The 24,686-nt window shown below is 47.0% G+C and overlaps 1 protein-coding gene and 1 long non-coding RNA gene across 9 annotated transcripts in view; both read right to left on the bottom strand.

The window, feature by feature from the left end:
* Capn8 (calpain 8) overlaps positions 1-16,822 on the bottom strand; it is a 69,708-nt gene extending 52,886 nt beyond the window's left edge. For 2 of the 6 annotated variants that reach the window (XR_373596.3, XM_017319052.1), the window contains exons 1-2: positions 16,274-16,822; positions 9,569-9,638 (exon numbers count right to left, since the gene is read on the bottom strand). Coding sequence is in view for 5 of the 6 variants with exons in the window: in XM_017319052.1 (XP_017174541.1) it covers positions 9,569-9,638; positions 16,274-16,570 (367 nt within the window). In the remaining variant the exon portion in view is untranslated. The remainder of the gene's footprint in view (positions 1-9,568; positions 9,639-16,273) is intronic. The other 4 variants (NM_130890.2, NM_001145806.1, XM_006496686.2 and 1 more) reach the window with 3 other exon arrangements.
* Positions 16,823-17,089: 267 nt separating this feature from the next.
* Gm46248 lies at positions 17,090-20,645 on the bottom strand. Of its 3 annotated transcripts, none has more exons than XR_001779884.1 (4): positions 20,106-20,645; positions 19,551-19,784; positions 17,518-17,647; positions 17,090-17,423 (listed from the first exon to the last, which is right to left on the bottom strand). It is a non-coding gene; the product is annotated as a predicted gene, 46248 (long non-coding RNA). The 3 variants fall into 3 exon arrangements; XR_001779882.1 differs by having other exon boundaries at positions 17,090-17,325; XR_001779883.1 differs by lacking the exons at positions 19,551-19,784; positions 20,106-20,645 and adding an exon at positions 18,609-18,680 and having other exon boundaries at positions 17,090-17,325.
* Positions 20,646-24,686: the final 4,041 nt, after the last annotated feature.

Below are 24,686 nucleotides of genomic sequence, written 5' to 3'. Positions count from 1 at the left end.
GATGGGGCAGAAGAAAGCATCCAAAAACGCATGATGCATTGAAGAGCTTGTGGAATTGTGTCTGCTTCCTTGTGTCAGATTGGCAGCCTTGTGGAACTGTGTTATCTCCTGTGAACAGGTACCACGGATTCCATGAAGGATGAAAGGCTCTTGTGGACCCTGCTTCTGGTCCTTGGACAGTGAGAGCTGGTTTCTCAAGGACTGACAGTACACATCTCTGAGCGACAGTCCCAGATGTAATTGCCAGGCCTTCCAAGAAAGCCCCAAAGCTCCCTGAATGTAAAGGACCTGAGTTTGTACTGAGGCTTCACCCTCGCTTGCCCCGCCCCCAGCCTGCATCCACATCTCCTGTTCATCAGCATCCCCAGTTTCTAAGGACTGAGACATCGCATTGCCAGTACTCGGTGCTCCATCAGTGGGTCCTCATGTGGTCCAGAGCCTCTGTACCTGTGTCCTCAACCAGCCATGTGCCTTGCCCTCGTGTCTGAGATAGGGGTTCCTGAAGCACCCGGGAGAACACAGAAACCTAACCATCTTGGTTGGCCAATGATGAAAAGTTCCTCTCTAGGTTTCTAAAGGACTCCCTCAAAATTCAAGCCACAAGAAGGAAGCAAGCAGCCGTGCTTCCAGTGGGGTACAAATGGTGGGATCTGTGGAATATACTAAAGCAACACAGACGGATTTCAGCCTGAGCCCTCTGCATGGGAATCTGCCACACTGCAGGAGATAGCTTGCACATCCAAACTCAGGCTGCTCAGACAAGATTGAGCCTAGAGAGAGAAGCCCGTAACCTGAGCCCATACATCATTTCCTCCTGGGATGAAAAGATTGTCTCCCTGGAGACTCAGAGACTCACCTGTACTTTTTCTGGCTGAGAACTATATTTCCTTCTTGAAGGATGGAAAAGTGCCACACTAAGCTATATTCTATATAAGCACATAAAACCAGAATATACTAAATTTAAAAACCATCCTGACAAGTCTTCACCTGGAGAAGTGGACTGATGTATTGTAAATGACCTTCACCTTGCTTGTGACATGACCCCAGTGGCAGCTCAGTGAAGCCATAAGGTTGATCTCAGAATAGTGTTTTTAAAACCGGTAACAATGTTCAAGTTCAACTCTGTTGAGAATTATCAATTTTGTTTCGAAATTACAATGTTTGTGCTTCGTTCATGTCTTAAAAGATAAGGGGGAGTGCCTAAGGAAGGTGATAGGGACAAAGAGTCAGGCAAAGTGACCTTTTGTGTATTTGTAGCAAGTGGTCTATGGTCTGAAATTGCTAAGTGGCTGGGGTGCCAGCCTTACAGGAAGGAAACAGGTATGTGAGGGTGAATGGAACTGAGCGTATAGCGTAGAATTCTTTCATGTTCTGGAATAGTAGCCAATATGAATATCGTTTAGTAACTCAGCATGTCAAACTCCTAGCAAATGTTAACGCTTGTCCCCAGCACCTTTGCTCAGAAGAGAAAGGTGAAGGGTCACAGTGGATCAGAACATGAGGTCATTGGAGACAGAAGCAGAAAGAGGCAACAGCAAAAGGAAAGAGGAGACCCCATCAGAACCTCACTCATCAGTGTCCCACTTACTCCCACTGGGTAGCGTGAGCCTGGCCCTGCAGCTTCTTCTACCCCCTGGAGGCCTGGCCCTGTGCTCTCCAGCATCAGCGAGCAGACTCGGTCCTTTGTGCTTGCAGAAGCATCCCCAGTTACTCATTAAAAGTAAGCATGCGGACCTGGCGAATTGATCTACTTCACCCCAGTCCTGGGAGGATGTTACAGATCAGAAGATGTCTTAAGGTGGCTGACACTGCTCTCAATTACTGTCGAGCGCATATGCCCATCTCTGCCCCAGGAATCCAGGCCCTGCCCATGGGGGAAAGCACTGGCTCACAGAAGAAAATCAATGCCAGGGCTCCATCTGAGAGGGTGATGAGGTTATGTCATCGCTATTGGGCTTTCGATTATCTTTAGAGACATGAAATGTCTCACTCAGTCTCTTTTGGAAACATGAATACAGAATATAAAACTCTATTCAATAAAAGCAACAGAGATGACTACGATATCAATTCCAGAGAGGGGAAGAGAAGATGCAGGTCAATAGAGGAAAGGGGTGAGGGGAAGTGACCACACAGAGATGCGAGCACACCAGGCACATGACAGCGAAATATAAAAGGAAGAGCCATTGTGTCAATGGAGGAGCATTTATGTGCTGAGGATGGGGGGAGCTAGGGGGTTGGGTAATTTCTCCAACCCAAAAGAAAAGGCAAGGAAGAAGGAAGGGGGAGTGACAAAGAAAGAGGGAAGGAGGGAGGCAGGCTGTGAGGGAGAGAGGGAAGGAGGGAGGTAAGGAAGGAGGGAGGGAGGGAGGGAGGGAGGGAGGGAGGGAGGGAGGGAGGGAGAGAGGGAGGGAGGGAGGGAGGGAGGAAGGGAGGGAGAGAGAAAAGAGAAGGAAAGAAAAATAATCCAATAGATTTAAATTTTGGATAAACATTACAATATGTTATTCAGAAAGCTTGCTGACTTCTTTCTACATTCTGCAAGTCTCTGGTCCGTATTTGTTAAAAAGAACAAAATGTTCTTCTTCTGAAGGCACTGATGTTAATGTTTTCCTCCTGTTGTATGAACAGAGGCAAAGACCGGATGGAGCTGAAGGAGACAGAAGAGTTAGTCATGGCCACTGAGCTTACTAGAGACAGCCATCTCAGGAAATCCTAACTGGGTACAGTAGCAGTGAGCGGAGGTGTCTTTGTGTACCTTTCTCCACAGTTACTATCAAGGAGCCATTTATGAACTGTTTCTAGAACATTCTTCTACTGTTGACGATCAGCAAGCTCCTTCAGACACCTCTACATTTCTTAATGTCACTTCCCATCCATGTCAGAAAGTTGATCTTCACAAAGGACTACCTGATTTCCACAAAACTTTAAGCCTTTGAAAATGAAGACGCATAGGCAACTTCAGGATAAAACCTTTGTTCTATGCCTGATCCAATCTGGTTGTTGATGAGACTGGGAAGCCAGGAAGAAAGCCACAAGAAGTCTTGGGCTTTAGTTATATCAGTTTTCAAGTACTTTAATAATAACACAAGGATGGAGGGCTTAGGTCAAAGGTCAAAGTGCTGCAAACCCTCTCTGGATGCGGCTTCACACCATGCCCTGCAGAAGAGAGTTGTGATGCCCAGGGCTGTTAGCCACCATTTCTCTCCATGGTAGTGACCCCTTCCAGGGTGATAAGGAAACAAGTGTTAGTTCCCTAACCACATTTACCTGGGTGGTTTAACTATAACTGTGAGAATGGTAGAGAGGACGCTTGTCAGCCAACCATGAAGACCCAGATCTGCACAGATGCACTGAAAGAGTCTTGGCTAATTACTAATCCAAAGAGAGAACAGGAGCCCCCCCCCCCAGGGAAGGAATAGGGATGGGGGTGCCAGGGTGATAGATTGGACGAGGAAGGAAGCCAGGGCCCTGGGCTCAGAGGACAGACGTGGCTTAGCAGTGGAAAAGCCCAAACTGTGTCACACCCCTCTCCCTACCCCATACATATACATTTAAATGTCCCACTGTTCTTTTTTATACTGTCTACCAAGAGCCACTGCCCATTTCTTTTGAAAAGTCTTCTCTGCAGTTTGCAGAGTGCTCACCATCCTAACAGTGAGTCCAGGCCCCAGATTGGGGTGGCTATAAGGAAGTTTACCCTTCTGTCCGCAGCAACTGGTTCAGTGTGTGGGTGACCATCCCAACCATCATATCAGAAGCATCCCAGGACATCGATAAAGCCAAAGCTACTGGGGAGGATGGGAGACCAGTGGGGGTCAGATTCCCCATCGCATGGATCTTCTCTTCCATGCAAGGGATAACAGCCAACTCATACAAACTAGCAGAGATGGAAGATGGTCAGAAGGTATGCCAGGAACATTTAGATCCGCGGATACCAGCTCCACCAATGCCAACAGAGCAATCTCCTATCTGTGAGCCAGTATATTCCCCATTTTCCTTAGGGTAGTTGGGTAGAACATCTAAAGCCAGGCACCAAGTGAGTTATGATACATAAATGTACCTTCTAGTGTGACAGCCACTTAGCTCAATGCCACAGAGACATCAGAAACTCTGGGACATGCACTGATTAAAATGCAAGGACAGAGGAGGAAATGCCATGGCAAGTAGAAGACTATGATAGGGACAAAGGAGCATTGAGGTATGACAGTGGACTACTGTGATGGCTTAAATGGGTACAATCATGGGACCATGGAGCACTGGGATGGAACCATGGAGCATGGTGATGAGGTAGTAGAGCACTGTGATTAGGTAGTGGAGCACTGTGGTGGAACCATGGAGCACTGTGATGAGATAGTGGAGCACTGTGATTAGGTAGTGGAGTGCTGTGATGAGGTAGTGGAGCACTGTTGTGAGGTAGTGAAACACTGTTGTGAGGTAGTGGAGCGCTGTGATGAAGTAGTGGAGCACTGTTGTGAGGTAGTGGAGCACTGTTGTGAGGTAATAGAGCACTGTTGTGAGGTAGTGGAGCACTGTTGTGAGGTAGTGGAACACTGTGATGAGACAATGGAGTACTGTGATGGGACCATGGAGCACTATGATGAGGTAGTGGAGCACTATGATGGAATGGTAGATCACTATGATGGAATATTATACAGGGAAGGTATAACAGTGTGGTAGAATTTTAAAACATTGTGAGAGTTCTTTCATAGGAAGCACTGTGCTTTGAGAGTGTTGTTTGGAACAATGGAGCACTGATATAAGACAGAGGTACTGTGGTGGACAATAGAGCATCATGATGGGACATGGAACACTCAGATGGGACAGTGGAGTATTACAAAGAGGAAATACAGCACTGCAATGGGACGGTGTGGCACTGTGAAAGATAGAACACTGGGGTGATTGATATAAGGGACGGATGTGTCAAGACAGTGCAGCATTGCAGTCATGTTTGATGCATGGTGGAACTTCCTGATAGTACAGGGAAGAATTTTGATTGGATGGTGAAGCATTGTGATGGGACATGGGGCACTTTGATGGGACATCAGAGCACCACCATCAAACAGTAGAGCACCATCATGGGATAGTGGGACATTATAATGGGACTGAACATTGTGATGAAACAGATGCACATCGGGATTCGTAAATGAATCATTGAGATAATACTACTATGATGAAACACTGGATCACTATAATGGGAAAATGGAGCACCGTGGTGGGACAGTAGAGAATTGCAATGGGACAGAGAACTGGGATGAGACAGGTCTACACTGGGATAGAAGGACAACTGTGATGAAACAATGGGGTATTATGATGGGACAATGGAACATTGATAGCACAATGTTGCACAGGGATAGGACCATGAAGCACTATCGTGGGATAGTGGAACACTATGATGAAGCAATGGACAGAACATTGTGATGAGGTGAACACACTTTGTGGTAGAACATTGGAGCACTGTGATAATTTGGTGGAGCATTATGGTGAGTCAGGAAAGCAGAGCATTATGATGGGACACTGGAGCACTGTCGTGGGTCACTGGAGCACTGTGATGGCACAGTAGAACAATGGGATGAGACAACGGGAAACTGTGATAAGAAAGTTAAGGATTATAAGGAACAATGGAGTATGGTGATGGAGCAGTGGAGCATGATGATGAGATGTGGAGCACTGCGACAGGACAGTGGAGCACTGAACCGACACAATAGAACAATAGGATGGGACAATAGAGCATTGGGATAAGAAAGTCAAAGATTATGATGAAACAATGGAACATGGTGATGGGCCAGTAAATAATTATGATGAAATGGTGGAGCACTGGGATGGGATGGTGGAACACTGGGATGAGATGGTGGAGCACTGGGATGGGATGGTAGAGCACTAGAATGGGAAGGATGGTAGAGCCCTGGGATGAGATGGTGTGGAGCACTGGAATGGGATGGTGGAGCACTGGGGTGAGAAGGTGGAGCACTGGGATGGGATGGTGGAGCACTGGAATGGGATGGATAGCAGAGCCCTGGGATGAGATGGTGTGGAGCACTGGTATGGGATGGTGGAACACTGGAATGGGATAAACACTATGATGGGTCAGTAGAACACCATTATGGGATGGTAGAGTATTCTGATGAAACGATGGCACACTCTAGTTGGGTCTTTGAAGCACTGTGAAGAAAATGGGCATTTTATAGCAGAATGGAGGACTGTAATGGGTATTAGTGGAGGAGTGTTGCAACTCTCAAGTATTGTTTAGAGATACTACTACAATTTGTTTTTTAAATGTGCTTCTCAAAAATTATCATAAGAATTCTATGAAAAAGAAGTTGTTTTCAGCTCGGCGTTTTGGTGCACAAGTGTAATCCTAGCACTCAGCGAAATCTGAGGCAGAAGGAGCAGGAGAACATGGCCCACCCAGCTTATAGAGTGAGTTTAAGGCCTGTCTGTGCAACTTAGAATTTTAAAAGAATTTAAAAGAATTTTAGAATTTTAAAAGGAGGGAGGGCTCTGGTATTGCATAGTGGTACTACTCCTGTCTGGTGGGCCCAATAGCCCTGGGTTCAATCTCCAGTACAATAGAAATAAACAAATGACCTCTCTTTTGTATATAAATTAAGTATTTTAAATTTCTAATTAAAGAAAAATATGACACCCAAGTGCCAGTGTTGGACTCTGGAATGCAAACAAGGCATTAAGCAAGCATTACCTTCTGCCACGCCCAAATTGGCAAGTGCTTTGTCAAGCTTCTTAGGCTCTTGGGAAGGTGAGCTATATCCAGTGAGGAACCTTTCCTCATTGTTCAGGACCGACCCTGACTCGGACCTCACAGGCCACGAGAGCTGCAGTTGTTTGGCCACTGGTTTCAGCCTTGGCTATGAAACACCTTCTCTTCTGCATACTAAATACAGTCTTGACAAACAGGGACCCGGGCACCTGCTCTCCTCAGGTGCTCAGTGACCCCTTCTCTAGCTCTCTTCATTAAGATCCACCACCACAGCGGCAGCTCCAGTTGTTTTGATGTGAGCAGGAATCAGAGAGCCAGGCAGGTTCATTTCCTGTGCTTCCAGCCTGGGTCTCCATCCACCACACACATTCTCCATGGAAACGCTCCAGCCCCTTCTGGAAGCTCTCAAATCTCCCTGCTTAACAGTAATCAAAGGACAATCCCACCAAGTCAATCAATGAAAAAGCTCTCATTAACAGCCTTTCCCAAAGTTAAAAGGTCTCTAACAAGGAGCCATTAAAGGCAGACATTCAAAGTTGTGTTTCTCTGGGCTGTGCGCTAAATTAGACTAACTGTTTAGCTTGAAGGAAAAGGGCAGCTTGTCCTCACCCGGAGCACGCAAAAGGTCAGCACATTCACCCCCTCTGGGAGGCTCACACCAGGGCCAGGGAGACGCAGGGTATGCATTTCTGGGAGTGGGACACTCCTGTGTGGCACCCCATTTGTTTCCTGCTTTGTAGTCACACTGCCTGAGTTCTCCCTGAGCTATTTGCTGTACTCATTGAGGGACAGAACGTTGAAAGCATTTCAAATCAACTGCCCTGCAATCTTCCAAGTCATGATGGTCTCCCACAGGCTGAGGAGAAAAAGGTTTTCCAGGCTGGCACAAGGAGGGAGGGAAAGAGGGGGAGGGGGAGGGGGAGGGGGAGAGGAGGAGGGGAAGGAGAAGAGAGGGGAAGAGAAGGGAGAATTGGCTAAGAAACAAAGGGGCTGGTGTAGAAGGCGGGTGTTGCTTATTTTCATCAAGTAGCCTCTCTCTCTCTCTCTCTCTCTCTCTCTCTCTCTCTCTCTCTCTCTCTCACACACACACACACACACACACACACACACACACACACACACACATCTCTAATCTGTGTTTTGTAGTTCTCCACTGACTAGGTAGCAAAGCAATGTGGAAGATTAGCAAGTTTAATTTAGGATCCCATTGTGCCATAAAACCTATTAAATTTTGTTCAGTTCTGTGTAGAAACTGCCATCGGGGAGGCTGTGGGGTTAGGTTAGGAGGGCTGAGGTCATCAGAGCTAACCCATTACCAAGGACAGCCTTTGCTTCTTCCTCTTTTATAAGATATATACACTTTAAACATTGGAAATGTTTATATAATGGGCCGGAGGAGTCATGCGGTGTGGAGAGGGCTGTTTGTTGTTTGTTTTCTGATAGAGATGGGGATTAAACCTAGGGCCTCCTGCATGCTAAGCAGGCGCTCTACCTCTGAGCCCCAGCCCTGAGAACAGGACTTCTGAATGCTCTCTCCATATTAAGAAAAGGTAGTCACACAAGCTCCCAGTCACGCGATTCCTACAAGCCAATCATTGTTTTTCTTTAAAAGAAGTAAGACAACAGTTGTACCTCTTTGTTTTCAAAGTTAAGAACTGGTTCAAACTTGATACACTTTCAAGTAAATTTTGTTCCCTAATAATATTCTGATATATATATATTTTTTAAAAGTTCTTTTCCGGATGTTCTTCAGTGGATAGATGGCTGGCCTACTACACCAAAAGCCATGAGTTTGATCCCTAGCACCGCCTGTAAAATGGGCAGTGGGCTCGACACACAGGCCTGTAATCTCAGATACTCTAGAGATGGAGGGTAGTGGGTGACTTCATGCTTATTCTCTGCCTCTGCCAGCCCAGGGCCACTCAAGATAAAATTCACCCCCAGCCCAAAAAAAATGCCCTAAGTATGTCTCTATGCATATCCTCGGCATATTTAAACTCTGATGAGAAGATATGAACAGTTAGTGGTTAGGAACTGCCTTGAATGATTCTCTTTTGAAATAAGACACAAACTTTTGTAATCAACAAAGTAAATTGTTACTGTTTTGTCAAACTCTTCTGATGGGTAAACTTTGTTTATTATTTGTGGTGCTGAGGAGTGACCAGGAGGCCTCTTGTATTCCAGCATGACCTCAGGGGATGAGGTGCACCTCTGAGAGCATAGAACATACAAAACAGATATAAAAATATTTTCTAAATTGAGTTGCTTCTGGCTTGTAAAGACTGTGAGTCTTGGGAAATGGTGGGTTTTCTGAGCCAGGTGGGTATTTGTTTGTGTCCTTATTCATTTGTCTGGAGGACTGAGCCCACGACCTCATCCCAGTGGGTACCCATTCTTCCATGACTCCTTAGCCCCCTAAAAGGAGGCTCTTGTTTCTAGGATCCCCACCTGTGAAAGAATGTTTGGCTATGAAAGATAGGATCATGTTTTCTTACTCACGACCAAGGTATCTCCTCTGCTGTAATTACACAGAGAGGGCCATTCCACAGCAAGCTTTGCCTGCTTAAGGCCCTTTCGGAAAACGTCCCTGGGTTTCTATCATAGGTATGTAATCCTGGCTCTTCACTCTAGCGTGAAAGGAGTTCAATGAGCTGGCAGAAAATGGCCAGCTAAGGGAAGCCAAAAGTTAGTCACAGCACTGAGACCCACCATGAAGCACGCAGCCGCAGAAAACAGAAGCCCATATGTGCGTAATTGGGTTGGCCATGTCTTAACAACTTAATCTGATGTTGCTCATTCTGCAACCTCTCCCGCCCTCGCCCTACATAAATAGGACTCAACCCAGTTACTCACCAAGACCCCCCTGGCGGATGTCTGTGCGTGTGGCTCCACCAACGATAAACTGAGGGTTGGAACACAATTCCTGAAAGTAGTTTAGGAGAAAACACAAGTCAGGAGATGCTGTTTAAGGGTGGAGGCAGCACAGGCTAAAACAGCACAGAACTCAGACCTAGACGAAGCTAGCAGGTTGTCTACCACTACACATGCATGGCTCTACTCCTCTGCAGATCTTGAAGACCAGAGAAGGGAAGACACCAGAGACACACAGCTACCAATCCACAGGACAAAAACTGAAGCCTAAAGCCCCTATAATGAGCAGGATTTTGATTACTCTGCAGGCTGGGTGTGTGGGTGTGTGTCGTGTGAGTGTGACAAGGCTGAAGGTTGTGTTGTGACAGGAGAAAGGCAAAGGCTGAGATACTAATACACTGAGATTCGACCCTGCCCATTGGACAACAGCCCTCTTTACACAGAGGCCCAATTAGAGGGCTGTTTGCCAAAAAGCAATGCCCACTGCAGACACCCCTTAAACAACTGACTAGGAAGCAAGGATCTTGTAGCTGATGGGATCGTGACGGTGTTGGGAAGGAAGTCAGGATGAGCTGTCAGGGAGTACCACTTCCAGACAGGAGAACTCGGATATGATAAGGTCATTCCCCAGCCTCCACTTGGCATCTGTTCACTGGTGATGTCACCTAGACTAGGGGAGAGGGACCAGGAAGCTTGCTCTCAGCATTTTTTAATTTGTTTATCCAGGAAGGACTTACTGGGCCCCATTCTGGATATTATGGTATCAGCAGGCAGGGGAGAGGGAAGGATGGTGGACTGAAGAGAACAAAGGTAAGACACTGGCCTGCAAGTGCTTTTGGTTTGTGCAGGTAAATCAAGCTGACGTTATTGGGAAACATTAAAAAAATTAGCGCATATTAAAAGTCCATCGGGAATTTTGGCTAACCAGCTGGCCACATGTAGGCAATGGTGGTCTACTAAAACGGTGGACTCTAGTACAGTCTGCAGAGCGGTGCCAAAGAAGAAAGTCAGAGAGGACACAAGACAAATTGTTAAAGGGAATGGGTGGGACCTCAAGGGACCAAAGGGAACTTGGACTACACTTACTGAGAGACATTAAATCGATGGGCTGCACCACAGAGGGGCTGGTTAGGGCTACAGAGCAAGAAGCATTGCTTACCCCAGAGATGTGAAGAAATGATATGTCCTACCTGACAAGGAGGCAAGAGAGTGGGGCCTAGGTGGAGCTGTGAACAGGGGTTCTGAGATCTTACAGTAGAAGACAGAACTTTCTGGAAGGCAGTCCTACAGTTTTATATCAACCTGTCAGCTCCTGCCTTCTTGGCCAGAAACAGCCCCCTCTCCTAACACCTCATTCTCCCACCCAAGTGTTACTTTTTATTTACATTTTTTTACTGAGAAAGTAACTGTTACTGATGGACAAAATTCCAACAAGACGTAATAAAACGCCTTACGATTTCTAACACATCCTTCCAAAAACTGTCTTTAATATAATAGCACATTTTCATGTGTGTCTGTGTATGTCTTAGTCAACTTTTCTATTACTATAACGATATAGCCGGGGTAATCAACTTACAAAGAAGAAAGTTGTCAGGCAAGTCTCAGCACTTGGAAGAATGAAGCAAGACCATTATTTTGTGGCTTTATTAAAGACTCTATTTAGAGGAGAGGGATAGGAAAGAGAGGGGAGAAGGAAAGAGCAGGTAGGAAGAGGAGAAGGTAGAGGAGGAGAAAGAGGAAGGAAAATCTCCTTTGGGCTCACATCTTTGGAGGTTCAGTCCATGATCCTTTCGATTGCCTGGGGTTCTGTGGTGAGGCAGATGGCATGAATAAGACTGTGTGGTAAACAAGGCCTGATCACCTCATGACTTCAAGGAGGAGAAAAAGAGGGAGAGAGAAGAGCCAGGGTCCTAACTGCCCCTTCAGAGAAACACTCTCAATGATTGTGAGACACACTGTCTAACTGTCCTACGGCATGTCCCCATCATTCTAAGATAGGCCCTCTGGAAAGACAAGTGCAAACTATAGCACTAGCACTCACCCCCCACTGTGTGTGTGTGTGTGCTCTCGAGTGCATTTGAGTCTGTGTGATCACAGGCACCTTTACATCTTTTATTAGAACAAAGAGAATTTTACAGTTGCATTAAAAGTACCATGAATCACTCAGCCAGCCTTCCAGTGAGGGAGATTTAATTTCTGCTCTATTTTGTTTCAATCTTTGGCAGTCTCTGGTGGCAAATGAAAGAAGGGTGTGATGGGTCAGAGAGATGGCTCAGCGGGTACAGGTAACTGCCACCAAGCCTGACAGACAACCTGAGTTTAATTCCTGAGGACTCATTTGGGGGAAGAGGAGAACCTCCCTCTGTTTTCACACATGATAGTACATTGGTACACACACACACACACACACACACACACACACACACCCCACATACATACATACAATACACACACCACACACTATACAACATAATACATATACAACATACATATACACCACATATACACAACACACAGCATGTGTGGACATTGGTACACACACACACATACACCCCACATACATACAATACATACACAACTATACAACATAATACACATACAACAGAACACACACATATACCCACCACATACAGCACATACATATAACACACATACACACACCACACCACACACAAAACACATCACAACACACATACAACACATACCACAACACACAGCACATACCACAACACGCACATACACATATGCATACTATACACAGAACACACACATACATACACACCACATACAGTACATACATATAACACACACCACAACATACATAATACATAGCACAACACACACTACCTACCACAGCACACACACATATACTTACACACACCACACACAGCATGCTCATACACACCACACCACACACATACCACACTCATTCATACACAGCACACACACACAACACATACACAACACACACACACACACACACACACACACACACTCCATTAAATATAAAAGCCATAGCTACAGTGCTGCTCTCAGGTGCTCATGAGCTCCCATCCTCTGGACCATTATTTCCTGACAACTAAAAGGTGGGGGAGTTTGAAAAGGCTAGCTAAAAAGTAGCAGATTGGAAAATTTTTTAATTTAAATGTCGCTTGTATAAAGAAGGAAGTAACTTCGAGACAGAAGGAAGAAAGCACATTGAATGGGGTTTTGAACGAGTCTCCTTCCTTAAACAATTCTGTTTTTTAAAAATCCCCCCCTACTGTTATTCTGCTAAATGGACATAGTACCAAACTGCTCTAAATGTGTATGTCTGTACCACCAATCTTACAGCAAGTGGTGGTTCAGAATGCAGAAACTGAGTGTCACTCAAGTGCTCAGCCACAAATGGAACAACCGTGTCCCACGTCCTCCCCTCAAGACTCTGGGGCCATCTCAGAAGAGGGGTCAGAGGACTGTATGAGCCAGAGGTTGGGATGAACAGAGCAAAGCAATGTCTTCTAGACAGGGTCAGACCCTCAGGGACTCATGAAGTAGGGACAGGGTGGGAAGGTGGAGGGGTGGGGTCTGGAAGAAGTTGGAAGGGTTGGGGTGAATATGATCAACAGCCATTCAAGCATATCTAAAAATCTTTAATAATTAATAAAAATATTTTAATTCATTCATCCATCAGTCCCATGAAATCTACCTTCTTCACAACTCCTTAAAACTGATCTCCTATGTCACCAGTAGCCCCAGACTGAGCATCTTCTAACCCATCTCACTGGGGGCTCCTTAACATTTGCTGCCGTTGGCTTGCTCTCCCTCAAAAAGCCTTCCTCTGTGGTGTGTGTCTTCTTAGCTCTTGAGTTTCATGTCTCTCAATACGCTGTCTCGGTCTCCCCTGCAGACTCATGTTTTCTCACTCTAGGAACCCAGGGACCCTGGGCTTGGTCCTCAACCTCTGTTCTGGTTCCATTTCATACATCATTTCACGTCCCTTGTATCCTCATGAGCAAGGTATTGGGGAAATCAATCAAACTCAACTAATAACCATAGATGATGCTGTTGCTTCCAAAGTGGCTCTCTGCCCTGTCTGCTCAATTCCATCACACCGTTCACGTGACAGAAGCTAAAGACACTCATATTCAATGTCTACTAAGCTCTGCTACAATCTTAGGTTTGAGTAAGAAGAGAGAATGCTGGCAAAACCATTCAGGAAAAAAAAAAAAGCCATGACCCGGATGTTACATGGACCCTACAAGAGTCACAGAAAGTCCCCAGTCCCACAACCCACAGGGAGATAAGACCTGGTCCACTGAATGCTTCTAGGCTTCGCCTGTTGCCCACCATGTCTTATCTGCTCTAAGGACCCTGGACCACTGCCCTCTCTGAACATCTTGCTTGCACGCCCTTCCATAGCCCAGCACCTTCGCTCTCACCCATGCCCTCTTTCTCCACCAATTCTGACTCAGCTCTCTTCCCTAATTTTCCTGTCTAATTGCACAGTGGAGCTTCAGTGATTCCTCGCTGAGCTCCCGTGCATTTTATCCATTTAATGGGTACTCTCTGGACATTCTGTCATGGAATGCCAGCTAGAGACAACTCGTTTTCTTAGGTTATACATATTCTTTCATCCAGACTCACTTGGAGCCCAAGGAAGTGGGTAAGACTGCGATTCTCACTTCATGGATGAGGAAACCGGTTCTCAGAGAGAGTTGGTAACCTACCCGCAGTCACTCGGCTAGTGGATGATAGATGAGGGACCAGAACCCTGACCACTGTGAAACATCCAAGCCCACGTTCTTCTCCACCACAGTATCACTCAGCGTCTGCCTATTCTTTGTCCCCTCCTTAACTAGCTAAAGCTCCCCAAGACACCTCCCTGCACAGGAGAATCATGGCTGAATTGGAAACCCTAAGGCTACTAATCCAAGAGGTAGCAGTTAGAGAAAGAATGGATGCTCCAAACTGAGCCTACTGCATTCCATTCAGTAACTTTCCAACAATTCGACCCCTCCATGTGTCTCTTAACCGGGGTCCTTATTATGTGCTTGGTGTGGCTTCGCTCTTGACTAAGTATTTCTCCTTAAGATCAATATGCTGCTCAATTGCCAAGTCGAGGGAAAGGATACTTCTGGCAGAAGAAAAAAAATATTGACCAGGCTGCGCTAAGTCCATTTACACGGGGCATTACATACATCACAGGAGCTTGGGATAGATGCTGAGCCCACACGGTGAGACAAGGAGCTAAGAGCACTGGAGATCAGCGCAACCAGCTGCTGTCTCTGGGGTAGAGTTGCCGCATTTCACCCATGTAAACAGAAAAACCCTAAGGGATTTCAACCTCCCAACAGAGCGTTCATCTTGAGAATCCAAGTGTGATCTGGCAACCTTCACGTAGACAAATGTGTCTTCCGTTCCTTGAGACAAGAGCCTAGGTAGACCTTCTACTTAGAAGCATAAGAACAAGCAGAAGCAGTCATACTCCCCCCGGGTGTAGATCCAAAAGAATCACAGTCAGCTACAATAGTGACACTTGTGCACCCATGTTTATTGTAGCTCTACTGACAATAGCCATGGTATGGAGTCAACCGGGTACCTATCCACAGATGAATAAATAAAAAAATATATAGTTATGTGGGGCTATATGTGTGTGTGCAGTATTGTTCACTATAAAGAAGAAAATCATGTCATTTATAGGAAAATGGACAGAAGCAAAAAAAAAAAATCACCATTTTACCTGAAGTGAACCCAATTCACAGAGATAAATATCACATATTTTCTCTTGTATGTGTGTAAAAATAAAGGGCTATCAGGATGCAGAAGAGCAAATGAAGCAAACACCTTAATGTCCAGGATTATTAGATGCAATATATATATATACACACACACACACACACACACACACACATATATATATATATATATATATATATATACACATATATGCTCCCAAAGTAAAGAAAGGGTTATCCTCAAAAGTGCAAAGTCAAACAAAAAAGCAAGCAGAACCATTGAGAAATGAGCAAAGGTTTTAAACAGTTGTCCCTCTAGAGGATGCACCCATGATATAGAAAGCACAGCATCCATTATCATCAGGGACATGTACATCAAGACCACAGTGTGACCACACCCACCAACTTTAGGATGGCCTCCACCTCTCTCTTCTCTCCAGCCTTGGTGGAACCTTCTATGACCTTCAGTAACCCATGTCCCTCAGCAGCGATGCTATCACAGTTTGCCCCTAGCTGACTGTGTCTAACCTTGGTTTGTTCCCCTGTGTGCTGGCCCGGGGGCACTGTGCAGTGCTAAGTACCCTGTGTTCTGTGTCTCTTACACGCAGGACAATTACACCCTGAGATTTATTTCTCATTCTCCTAACCACACTGAAATACAATGGTTCCAGCCGCACTATTTTTAGGGTGGAAAAACTGAAGCTCAGAGAGCTGTCGCTCAAGGCCACATCAGCAGAGCCAAGGCCACATCAGCAGAGCCACTCATGAGGTCTGACTTGTCCAGCTCTAAAGCTTGTGTGTGTTCTTCCTTAGAAATAATGTTAGGAAGTAAGGCGGATATCAGAACTATAGGATCTGAAAACAGAACCCTGCACTGTTACTTACTTCAACTCTTGACCTGATGTGACAACTCTGTACCCTGTGTGACACTCAATTGTGCCTTGCCATGGTCACTTCCCTATTGCCTTACCGTGGGTCGCTTCCATATGATGCCTTGAGTTTCTGCAGAGCCTGGTCCAAGATCCCTGTAGCCCAAAGCTGACGGACATGCCGGGAATTCCGGGTCTTTAAATAGGACCCCTGAGTTCAAGCATTGCTTTCTCAGGGTCTCGAAGTCCTGGCCCAGATACTTCACAGCATTCTGGTTAGAGCCAAGGCCCTGAGCAGCTGCACGTTGCTTGGATATTCCAGCTGCCAGGGCTGCCATGGCCTGCCTGTGCGTCCTGTAGGTGACAGGAAAGCAGGGCTTCTGTGTCCTCTCAGACATCTGCCCTATGGGGATGCTGCCCTTTAAGGCAGCTCCCAAGGAGGTGTGGCCTGTAAACTTTGCACCTGAGGGAGGCCCTGTTCCAAAGGGACATGAGTCATAAACAGAGTCAAATATGTATCCAAGGTGCAGGCAACTCTGCCCCACCTTCTCCTGCTGTTCACTATTTGGACACCACAATGGAGGCTATCAGGAGTCTCCAAGTTGGATAGGCTGGGGTGATTTCTCCTCCAGAGACTCTGTAAGGAGAGGCCCTGCTCATGCCTTGGTTTTAGTCCAGTGGAAATGACTTAGGTCTGTGGGTGCCCAGAACAGAAAGAGACTAACCCTCTGCTCTTTCATTTTTACCGAGCATGGTGCCTTGCCTGCATGTACACCTGTGCACTACATAAGTGATCTGTCCTTGGAGGCCAGAAGAGGGCACCAGAGTCCCCAGAACTGGAGTTCCAGACAACTGTTAGCTTCCATGTGGGTGTTAGGAGTCCAACGCAGATCTTTGCAAGAACAGCCAGTGCTCTCTCAAACCCTAAGCCATTGCTCCATCTCCAACTTCTGCTCTTTTCAGTCACTTGTGTTCGTTTGTTACAGAAGACACAGGCAGCCAGTACAGTGTGACAAGAATTCTCTGAACTACTTACCCACAACACAGTCTCCCTAGTAACCTGCATTAATCGCCACCATCTCAAAGAGTGTTCTGGGGGCTGGCTGTAAGATGCCTCAGTGGATACGAGGGCTTGCCGCACAAGCAGGACAATCTACATTCAGAGGTAGAGACCAGAGAATAAGGAGTCTGAGGTCACTGTGGGCTAAATGGTGAGTTCAAATCCAACCTGGGTTACGTGAGACCCTGTCTCTAAAATGAAATAAAACAGAATATAAAATAATCATGATTCAGCAGTTCTGAGCTAAGTCTCTAGGACCCATATCAGAGTCTTTAGACCATTCACCTGCAGATGATTCTAAAGCGGGTTCACACTGGTCTCTGAACCAGACAGCCTCTGAGGCTGCCGGTCTTCCCGCTGAGGGTCATCCACGTGTTCAGCCCTGAGCTTGGTGCTTCTGAGAGAGCATGTTTACCTGCCAGACATGAAACAGACAAAAGCAGGGTTTCCCGTGATTCACCAGAAATACAAGGTCAGCATGACCTTCCAGGACAGGAGGCAGTTATACGAAAGCTTTGGCTCCTCCGTGCCTCAGGAGCCCCCATTACTCCCTCAACGCCTCTATTTGCGTTAACACTCGCTCAGTGTTGGGCTCACTGAGGGTTCACAGCTAAGTTTCCACCCTGCACAAGGCTGACCTACCCTTCCTCTAAACCAGAACCCCAGCTCCACCCCATCCCCTGACGTTGCCTGGAACACTGAAGATCCTAGAAGCCTTGAAGCCCTAATTTGGGTGGAGGAGGCATTTTTATTCCTGACCCTATTGCCTAGTTAACTGAGATTCGTGCTGAGTCACAGGAACCAGTGGTTGCTCTGAACACAGTTTTCTGGCCATCCCCAGCAAGCTAAGAGGAACGCCGGGCTTCTGCGTGGCTAGTGGGAGCCGGAGCACACCCGTCCTGCTGACTTTGCCACCTGTTCCCGTGTCTCTCCTTCCTCCATGGAGCATTGATTTCTGTTTAGGGGATGTCGTGTTTGTCCCACTTCAGGGCTTTGCAGGCGCTGTTCCTGCCAAACTGCAATACTCTTCTGCTCTGCTCTCTGATCATCCTTCAGACCTGTGCCCCGGAAGTTTTTCCCCAAGGCCACCCCTCAAATTTAGCCCCTCCCTCCTTTCACACTATCAGATGAGTACGCAAAGCCTCGCCCAGCACGGACTCCTGTCCTCAGTGAGTTAAAGCCTCTCGGCCCCATCAGGCTTTGTGTCCCACAAGGACACTTATCGGGACCAGTTTTATTTGCCACTCAGTCCCCGGCTCCTAGGACTCTCCCAGAAACACAGTAAATATTTGTTATATGAAGAAACAACCGCATATCTAGATTTCCAGTAGATAGATTTCCAGTAGATAAATAGATAGACCCAGGATGTTACAGACCTGGTAGCCCCAGACAGGGTCACTGGTTAGTTAATAAAGAACTCATGGGAGCGTTTGTTTTTCCTCTGTGTTTCTTCCCTATGCTTCCCTGAAGCACCGCCCCCCTCTCAGACTGACAAAAAAAAAAAAAAAAAAAAAAAGAGCAAGCCCTTCCTCTTCCAAGCACAGAAGCTGCACAGCTGGTAATTCTACTTCCCCACGAGGGAGCTCCTCTGGGGTTAGCCATCTATCCTTCCTTCCCACCACCCCCCCCACCCCTTCCTAAATTGCCTCATTCCCGATCCAGATGCTATACCAAGAAGCCCTTCCTCATCAGGCAGGCAGGTCTGAGCCGCTGCAAATAGAGCCCTCATTTGCCCAGTCACGAAAAAAAAAAAAAAAAAAAAAAAAGGTAAATGGTTCAGGGAGGCCCGGCACAGCAGCCCCTCTCGAGCCGACATGTCTACCTGTTATCCAGCCAGGCACCAAAGAGGAAGCAACCTGTACCCACAGTCTCTGTCCATCTGGACAGATGTCTTCCCAACTTTAAACCTGAGACAGCTGCAAGAGCCAGAGACAGCTCCCTGCCAGGAAGCCTCGGGATCCATTACAGAGGCAAGGAGTCTGTGCAGACACCTGCCTGGCAGCTCCTACTTAATAAAAGCACCTCTTGGCAAATAGCCGGCCCCTGAGCCTCACCCACAGGCAAACCCTCCTTGGCTACAGGGAGCCAGGCAGTAGTGTCCCCTCAGCAAGAAAGATAGATCACCTTGGTTACACCCAAGGGCCCAAGTATGCCTCTCAGGCAATTAAAATTTGTAAAGCTTGTTGTCTTGCATAGCTATCATGCTGGAAATGGGTGGGTGAAAGTTGGTGGATTTGCCTCCTGAGCCTCCCACGTTTGGAATGCTAAGGGAAGCGAGAGTCGGACTCGGTGCCTAGAGCATCTCGGGGTGCTCTTACGCGGCTGGCAGAAGTGGAAAGCGGTACAGATGTTTTGGGAAACAGTCTGGCAGTTCTGCAAAATGCCAGACCGTGGAGTTTCATGGCAGCTCCCAGCAGCACTCCACCGTTAGAGAATAACAAGTAGAGGTCCATTCACACCATGTGCATGAAGAGTCCCTCGTGACACAGGGGAGAAACAAGCACACACCAATCCATGGGTGAGCAGACCAAATGTAGCACATCCCGGGGAACCTAGAAGGGAATAGCACTTAGTCATAAAAATGAATGCAGCACTTAGGTGTGATGTCATACACCTGGGAACTCAGTACTTGGGAGGCAAAGGCAGGAAGATGGTGAGCTCAAGGCTAGCCCAGAGGACTCAGCAAGAGATGGGGGTAGCTCGCAGTACACCATTCCCCTGACATGAGCAAGGCCCCAAATTCCATCCCCCAAGAGTGGATGCTGAAACTTTACGCAAATTAAATGAAGCTAATCAACAAAGGCATGGCACTCTCCAAGTCACTGTAATGAGACATCTAACAATCAAGTTCCATCCACAGTTTGCATCCTTACCGCAGGGAGGGTGTGACAGAGCGGAGCAGCTCACATCACGGCAGCCCCAGAACACGATTGGCTGACTTCTAGAAGGTCCATCCCATTTTCTGGCCTCCAAGCCTTCTAAATGTGGTGCCATCTATATTCAAGGGAAGTTCCCCCAACACCACCACACTTAGCAGTCTCTGAAAATGCCTTCACACACCCAGAATGCTTTATTCTTCTCTTAGGAACTCCTCAATCCAGTCAAGTTGACATCAAGATTAACCATCATGTCCAGTTAGTTACATGAGACTTTCAAAACTGGCGAAGCTGTAGAGATGGGAAGTGACTGCCAGGAGCTGGGAAGATGGGAGGTTAGGACTGACTGCTTCTAGGTACACAACTTCTTTTTGTAGTGATGGTCTTAGCTAGGGGTGATGGCTGTACAACTAAAACTCACCCTTTAAATGTATGGCTAAAAACAATGATCCTCATGTTGTGTGCACTATTATATCTCAACACAGAATCTAAACGGAGCTGAGTATTGTGACTCATGCCTGGAATGTCAGCACTCAGCAGCCTGAGTTACAGAGTGAATCTGACACCAGACTAGATGGCATAATAATGAGGGTGGAGCTGTGGGGAGGACAGAAGGACAAAGGAGGAGGAGGGAGGGAGGAAGGAAGGGAGGGAGGGAGGGAGGGAGGGAGGGAGGGAAATATGATGTAAGGGAAGACTTGCAGTAATGAGTACAAGGCTGGCTTCCCCAGGACATCAACTGGCTTGTTATGCTACAGAGTACTGGGCTGTGTGCAGAACCTTCTCTAGCTACACGAAAGAAAAGAGAAAGCTGACCAAGTGACAGTATTGGGGTATATTCCTCAGCAAGTCTGTGACATCACTCGTGGAACCTTGGGGTCATACCTCAGGCCCTCATCTCTGGCAAGAAGGGACCAAATCAAGCCAGTTGGGAAGCTGGCTAAGATTGCCCTCCAGTGGCCAATGCAGGTCCAGCTGAACCAGCTTGACTGAAGAGAGGGTGGTTAAACCCCCTCAGTGGAATAAGCTGGATCCACACAGGGCTTTTACATTGAATGGTCAGGGTGACAGCAAGGCCACGGTCAGACTCCTCCAAGGTCACTCCGGTAGCATATTCAAGGTCAAGTCTTCTGATCTGAAATCTTGCTATCTTCTCGCCACTAATACCTACAGTTTCCAAGGCATCTGAATAACAGGACGAGATGGAATGCGCCATCCTGTGGGAAGCCACATGTGCCGTTGCTGAGTGGCACTGACTACTGCTGGCCACCATGCATAAGATTGGACAAACAACCAATGTGTACATATGCAGTAAAGTTTTTTGCAAAAACACTGCCTGGCCCAGGCATGATAATGAGGTTCTGTAAGGTACTGAGAGTATAACCAATCGGATGTGAGACATGCAAATGAGGTATGATAATGAGGCTCAGTGAGGTACTGAGAGAGAGTAGCCAATCAGATGAGGAACATGCAAATGAGGCTTAGTGCATAACCAATCAGGGTATGAGACACGCCTCTCCTAGGCCTATAAAAGCAGCACCAGCTCTGGGCAAAAAGTCTTTTCGCCTCTGCAATCAAGCTCTCCCAATAAACGTGTGCAGAAGGATCCTGTTGCAGCGTCGTTCTTGCTGGTCAAGTCGAGCGCGCGCAAGACCATCCATGGTGGCACCAGGAGGGCAGGGGCCACAGATGAGCAGAGGAGCAAAAGGACAAATGAATACAGCCTGCCCCTGTCAAACCATGGCGAGAAGGGTGGAGATCAAAGCAGAGTGATGGACTACGAGGTCCATGAATACCAAGAGGGATTCAGGGAAGGGGGTTCCAGTTGTGAAAGGGCTTAAGGGCCAGGATTTGGGGGAAAGGTGGTGAGAAGCCAGCACGTGAGATGTGGGAAGCAGGATAGCAATGCCACTGAGGAAGACCCTGCACACAGCATGCAGTGAGGAAGACTATGAACTGGGCACTGAGTGGATCTGCAATGCACTGCAGTGCAGTGGAGGAGGGGCAAGGTGAAGAGATATGGAGGGACCAGGATAGCTCTTACCTGGCAAGGACATTTTCTCATAGTTAGAAGGCAACTTCTGGAACCAGGCAAGAGGAACTAGTCGAGACCTAAATAGGATAGCAGCAGCAGGGTTGGACAAGGGAGAAACTAGTTCCTGAGCTGCCTTCTCTGTAAGGCTATGGGTGATAGCAGATGAATAAAGACAAAGAGGAGATGTGGCCATGGTCCTTTTCCACCCGACCCAGTGTGTGTGTGTGTGTGTGTGTGTGTGTGTGTGTGTGTGTGTGTGATGGTCCTTTTCCACCCCACCCAGTGTGTGTGGTGTGTGTGGGGTGTGTGTGGTGTGTGTGTGTGTGTGTGTGTGTGTGTGTGTGTAGACTTCTCTCTCCTCTCTCTCCTCCTCCCACTTCTCTTTTGGCACAGAGTTCCTAAAACCCCAGGGATTTCCCTAGCAATTAAGAGCAGCAGAAGCATCTTTTATGCTAATAACAAGTCTTTGATGCAAGTTTCTAACACAGAGCTCCTAAATCCCTTGGAATTTCCTGGGTGGAAAACATCTTTGCTTTTAATAAAGTGTCTCTGGGTGGGCTTCTGGATCAGGAGTGGTTACAAAAAAGAAAGAAAGAAAGAAAGAAAGAAAGAAAGAAAGAAAGAAAGAAAGGAAGGAAGGAAGGAAGGAAGGAAGGAAAGAAAAGAAAAGAAAAGAAAAGAAAAGAAAAGAAAAGAAAAGAAAAGAAAAGAAAAGAAAAGAAAAGAAAAGAAAAGAAAAGGAAAGGAAAAAATAAACAAACAAATAAAAATCAAGAAGGCTACTAGGAGCCAGGAGCGTGCTTTAGAGGCCTATTCTCCAGGAAGGAAAGTTCTAGATTGTTACTCTCCATCCTGGTTATATTATGATGTGGTTGGAAAACCTCCAGGCTTCGGGCCATGTGGCATGCTAGAGGAGGTGGTACATCTACAGAGGGCTTGGAAGCTCCACCCCTCCCCACACAGTCAGCCTCCACCCGCTCCCAGCATCCCTTCCAGATGGCCACATAGGAGTTGTATTTTTCGATACTAAACTGGTATTTCAGTAAGTACACCTACTCTGATTCAAATAAGATGAGCTATTCAAATCAGAGAAATGGATGTCTTAGGAACCCTTCCTTGTGACTAAGTGGTACAGGGGACAGCAGCACACTTAATGTAATATAACTCACTGCTTGGGAGACTAAAGCAGAGGACCTAGAGTTTGAATCTAGCCTGTGCTATATAGCAAGACAAGACCTTCTCTCTCAAAAAAAAAATATATATATGTCTTAGATTTGATCAAGTTGAACAGGAGTGGGCACAGTGGATACGCAACATTAGCATTGAGCTCTAATAAGTGGGCAGTCTTGTAGGTCTGAACTTTGACCTCAGAGGGCCTGCAGAAACTGGTCAGTGTGAGGGAGAAGCCCAGATCTGGGGTCAGAAGCAGAGTAGACTGTAAGCAGAGACAAGCAGGGAGTGCTTCCAATGTCTCTCTGCATGATGATCATCCTGACCCCACTAGCCTGACCTCACATCCCACACACTGGGGCAGCTCAGAGGTCACGGTCTAGGGAAAGGGGGAAGATGCAGGCATTTCCTCTGAAAAGAAACTGCTCACTAGGAAAGCAGTGGCACACACTGGGAGCTCTTATAGTTTTAGAAAAGGTCATAGAGACAGAAGCTGGGGTTCTTCACTATCCCAAGCCCTCCACAGACTCCCCATGCAGTCTCAGGCAGAAGACATGGACTTGGAGGTTGTTCTTGCTGGGCACCTCACTGACACACTTCCTTGCTTTTAGTCCCTGATGCCAAGTGGTCACAGACATACCTGAATCATTCCACCACCACCACCACCACCACACCACCACCACCACCACCACACCACCACCACCACCACCTCCTCCTCCTCCTCTTCCTCCTCCACCTCCACCACCATCACCACCCTCATCATCACCACCACCATCACTACCATCACCACCATCACCACCACCACCTCCTCCTCCTCCACCACCACCACCATCACCACCATCATCATCACCACCATCACCACCACCACCACCACCTCTCTATTTAGCTTTATAAAACAGTCTTTACTTTGTTGTCCAGACTGGGCTAATCCAGACTGTGTGGCTAAGGCTGAATTATCAACTTTGAAATGTAGATAATCCTCTAGCCTCGGCCATCCAAGTGCTAGAGTTCCCGATGTGAACCACCACATCTGGCCTCTGCTTTTCTATTCACAATAAAGTTTAATGAAATCAGGGTGTGTATTCACTGTCTCTTGCTCACTGTCCCTCCAGGCAGATTTTTTCAGGGTAAAATCATGGCCAGGACCCCTTGGGCCCCTGATATTACTCATCCAATGGTTGACTCTGAATCCTCCTGGCATTTGACCTGCAAGTAGCAAATTGGATATACAGGTTAGCGACCTTTCCTCCTAAAATGTCTAGGGGAGGTGAGGGGTGGATTCCAGAAGGGAGACCCTAGAAGAAGCCAGTCGAGAATATACCTAGAGCGTAAGGGAGAGGCTGGCCTCTTTCAGGAGTGCAGCAGGCCTCAGG

Source organism: Mus musculus, chromosome 1, assembly GCF_000001635.26.
Source record: "Mus musculus strain C57BL/6J chromosome 1, GRCm38.p6 C57BL/6J".
Lineage (NCBI taxonomy): Eukaryota > Metazoa > Chordata > Mammalia > Rodentia > Muridae > Mus > Mus musculus.
The sequence above is the reverse complement of the archived record's forward strand: the minus strand, read 5'-3'. Positions and strand labels throughout refer to the sequence as shown.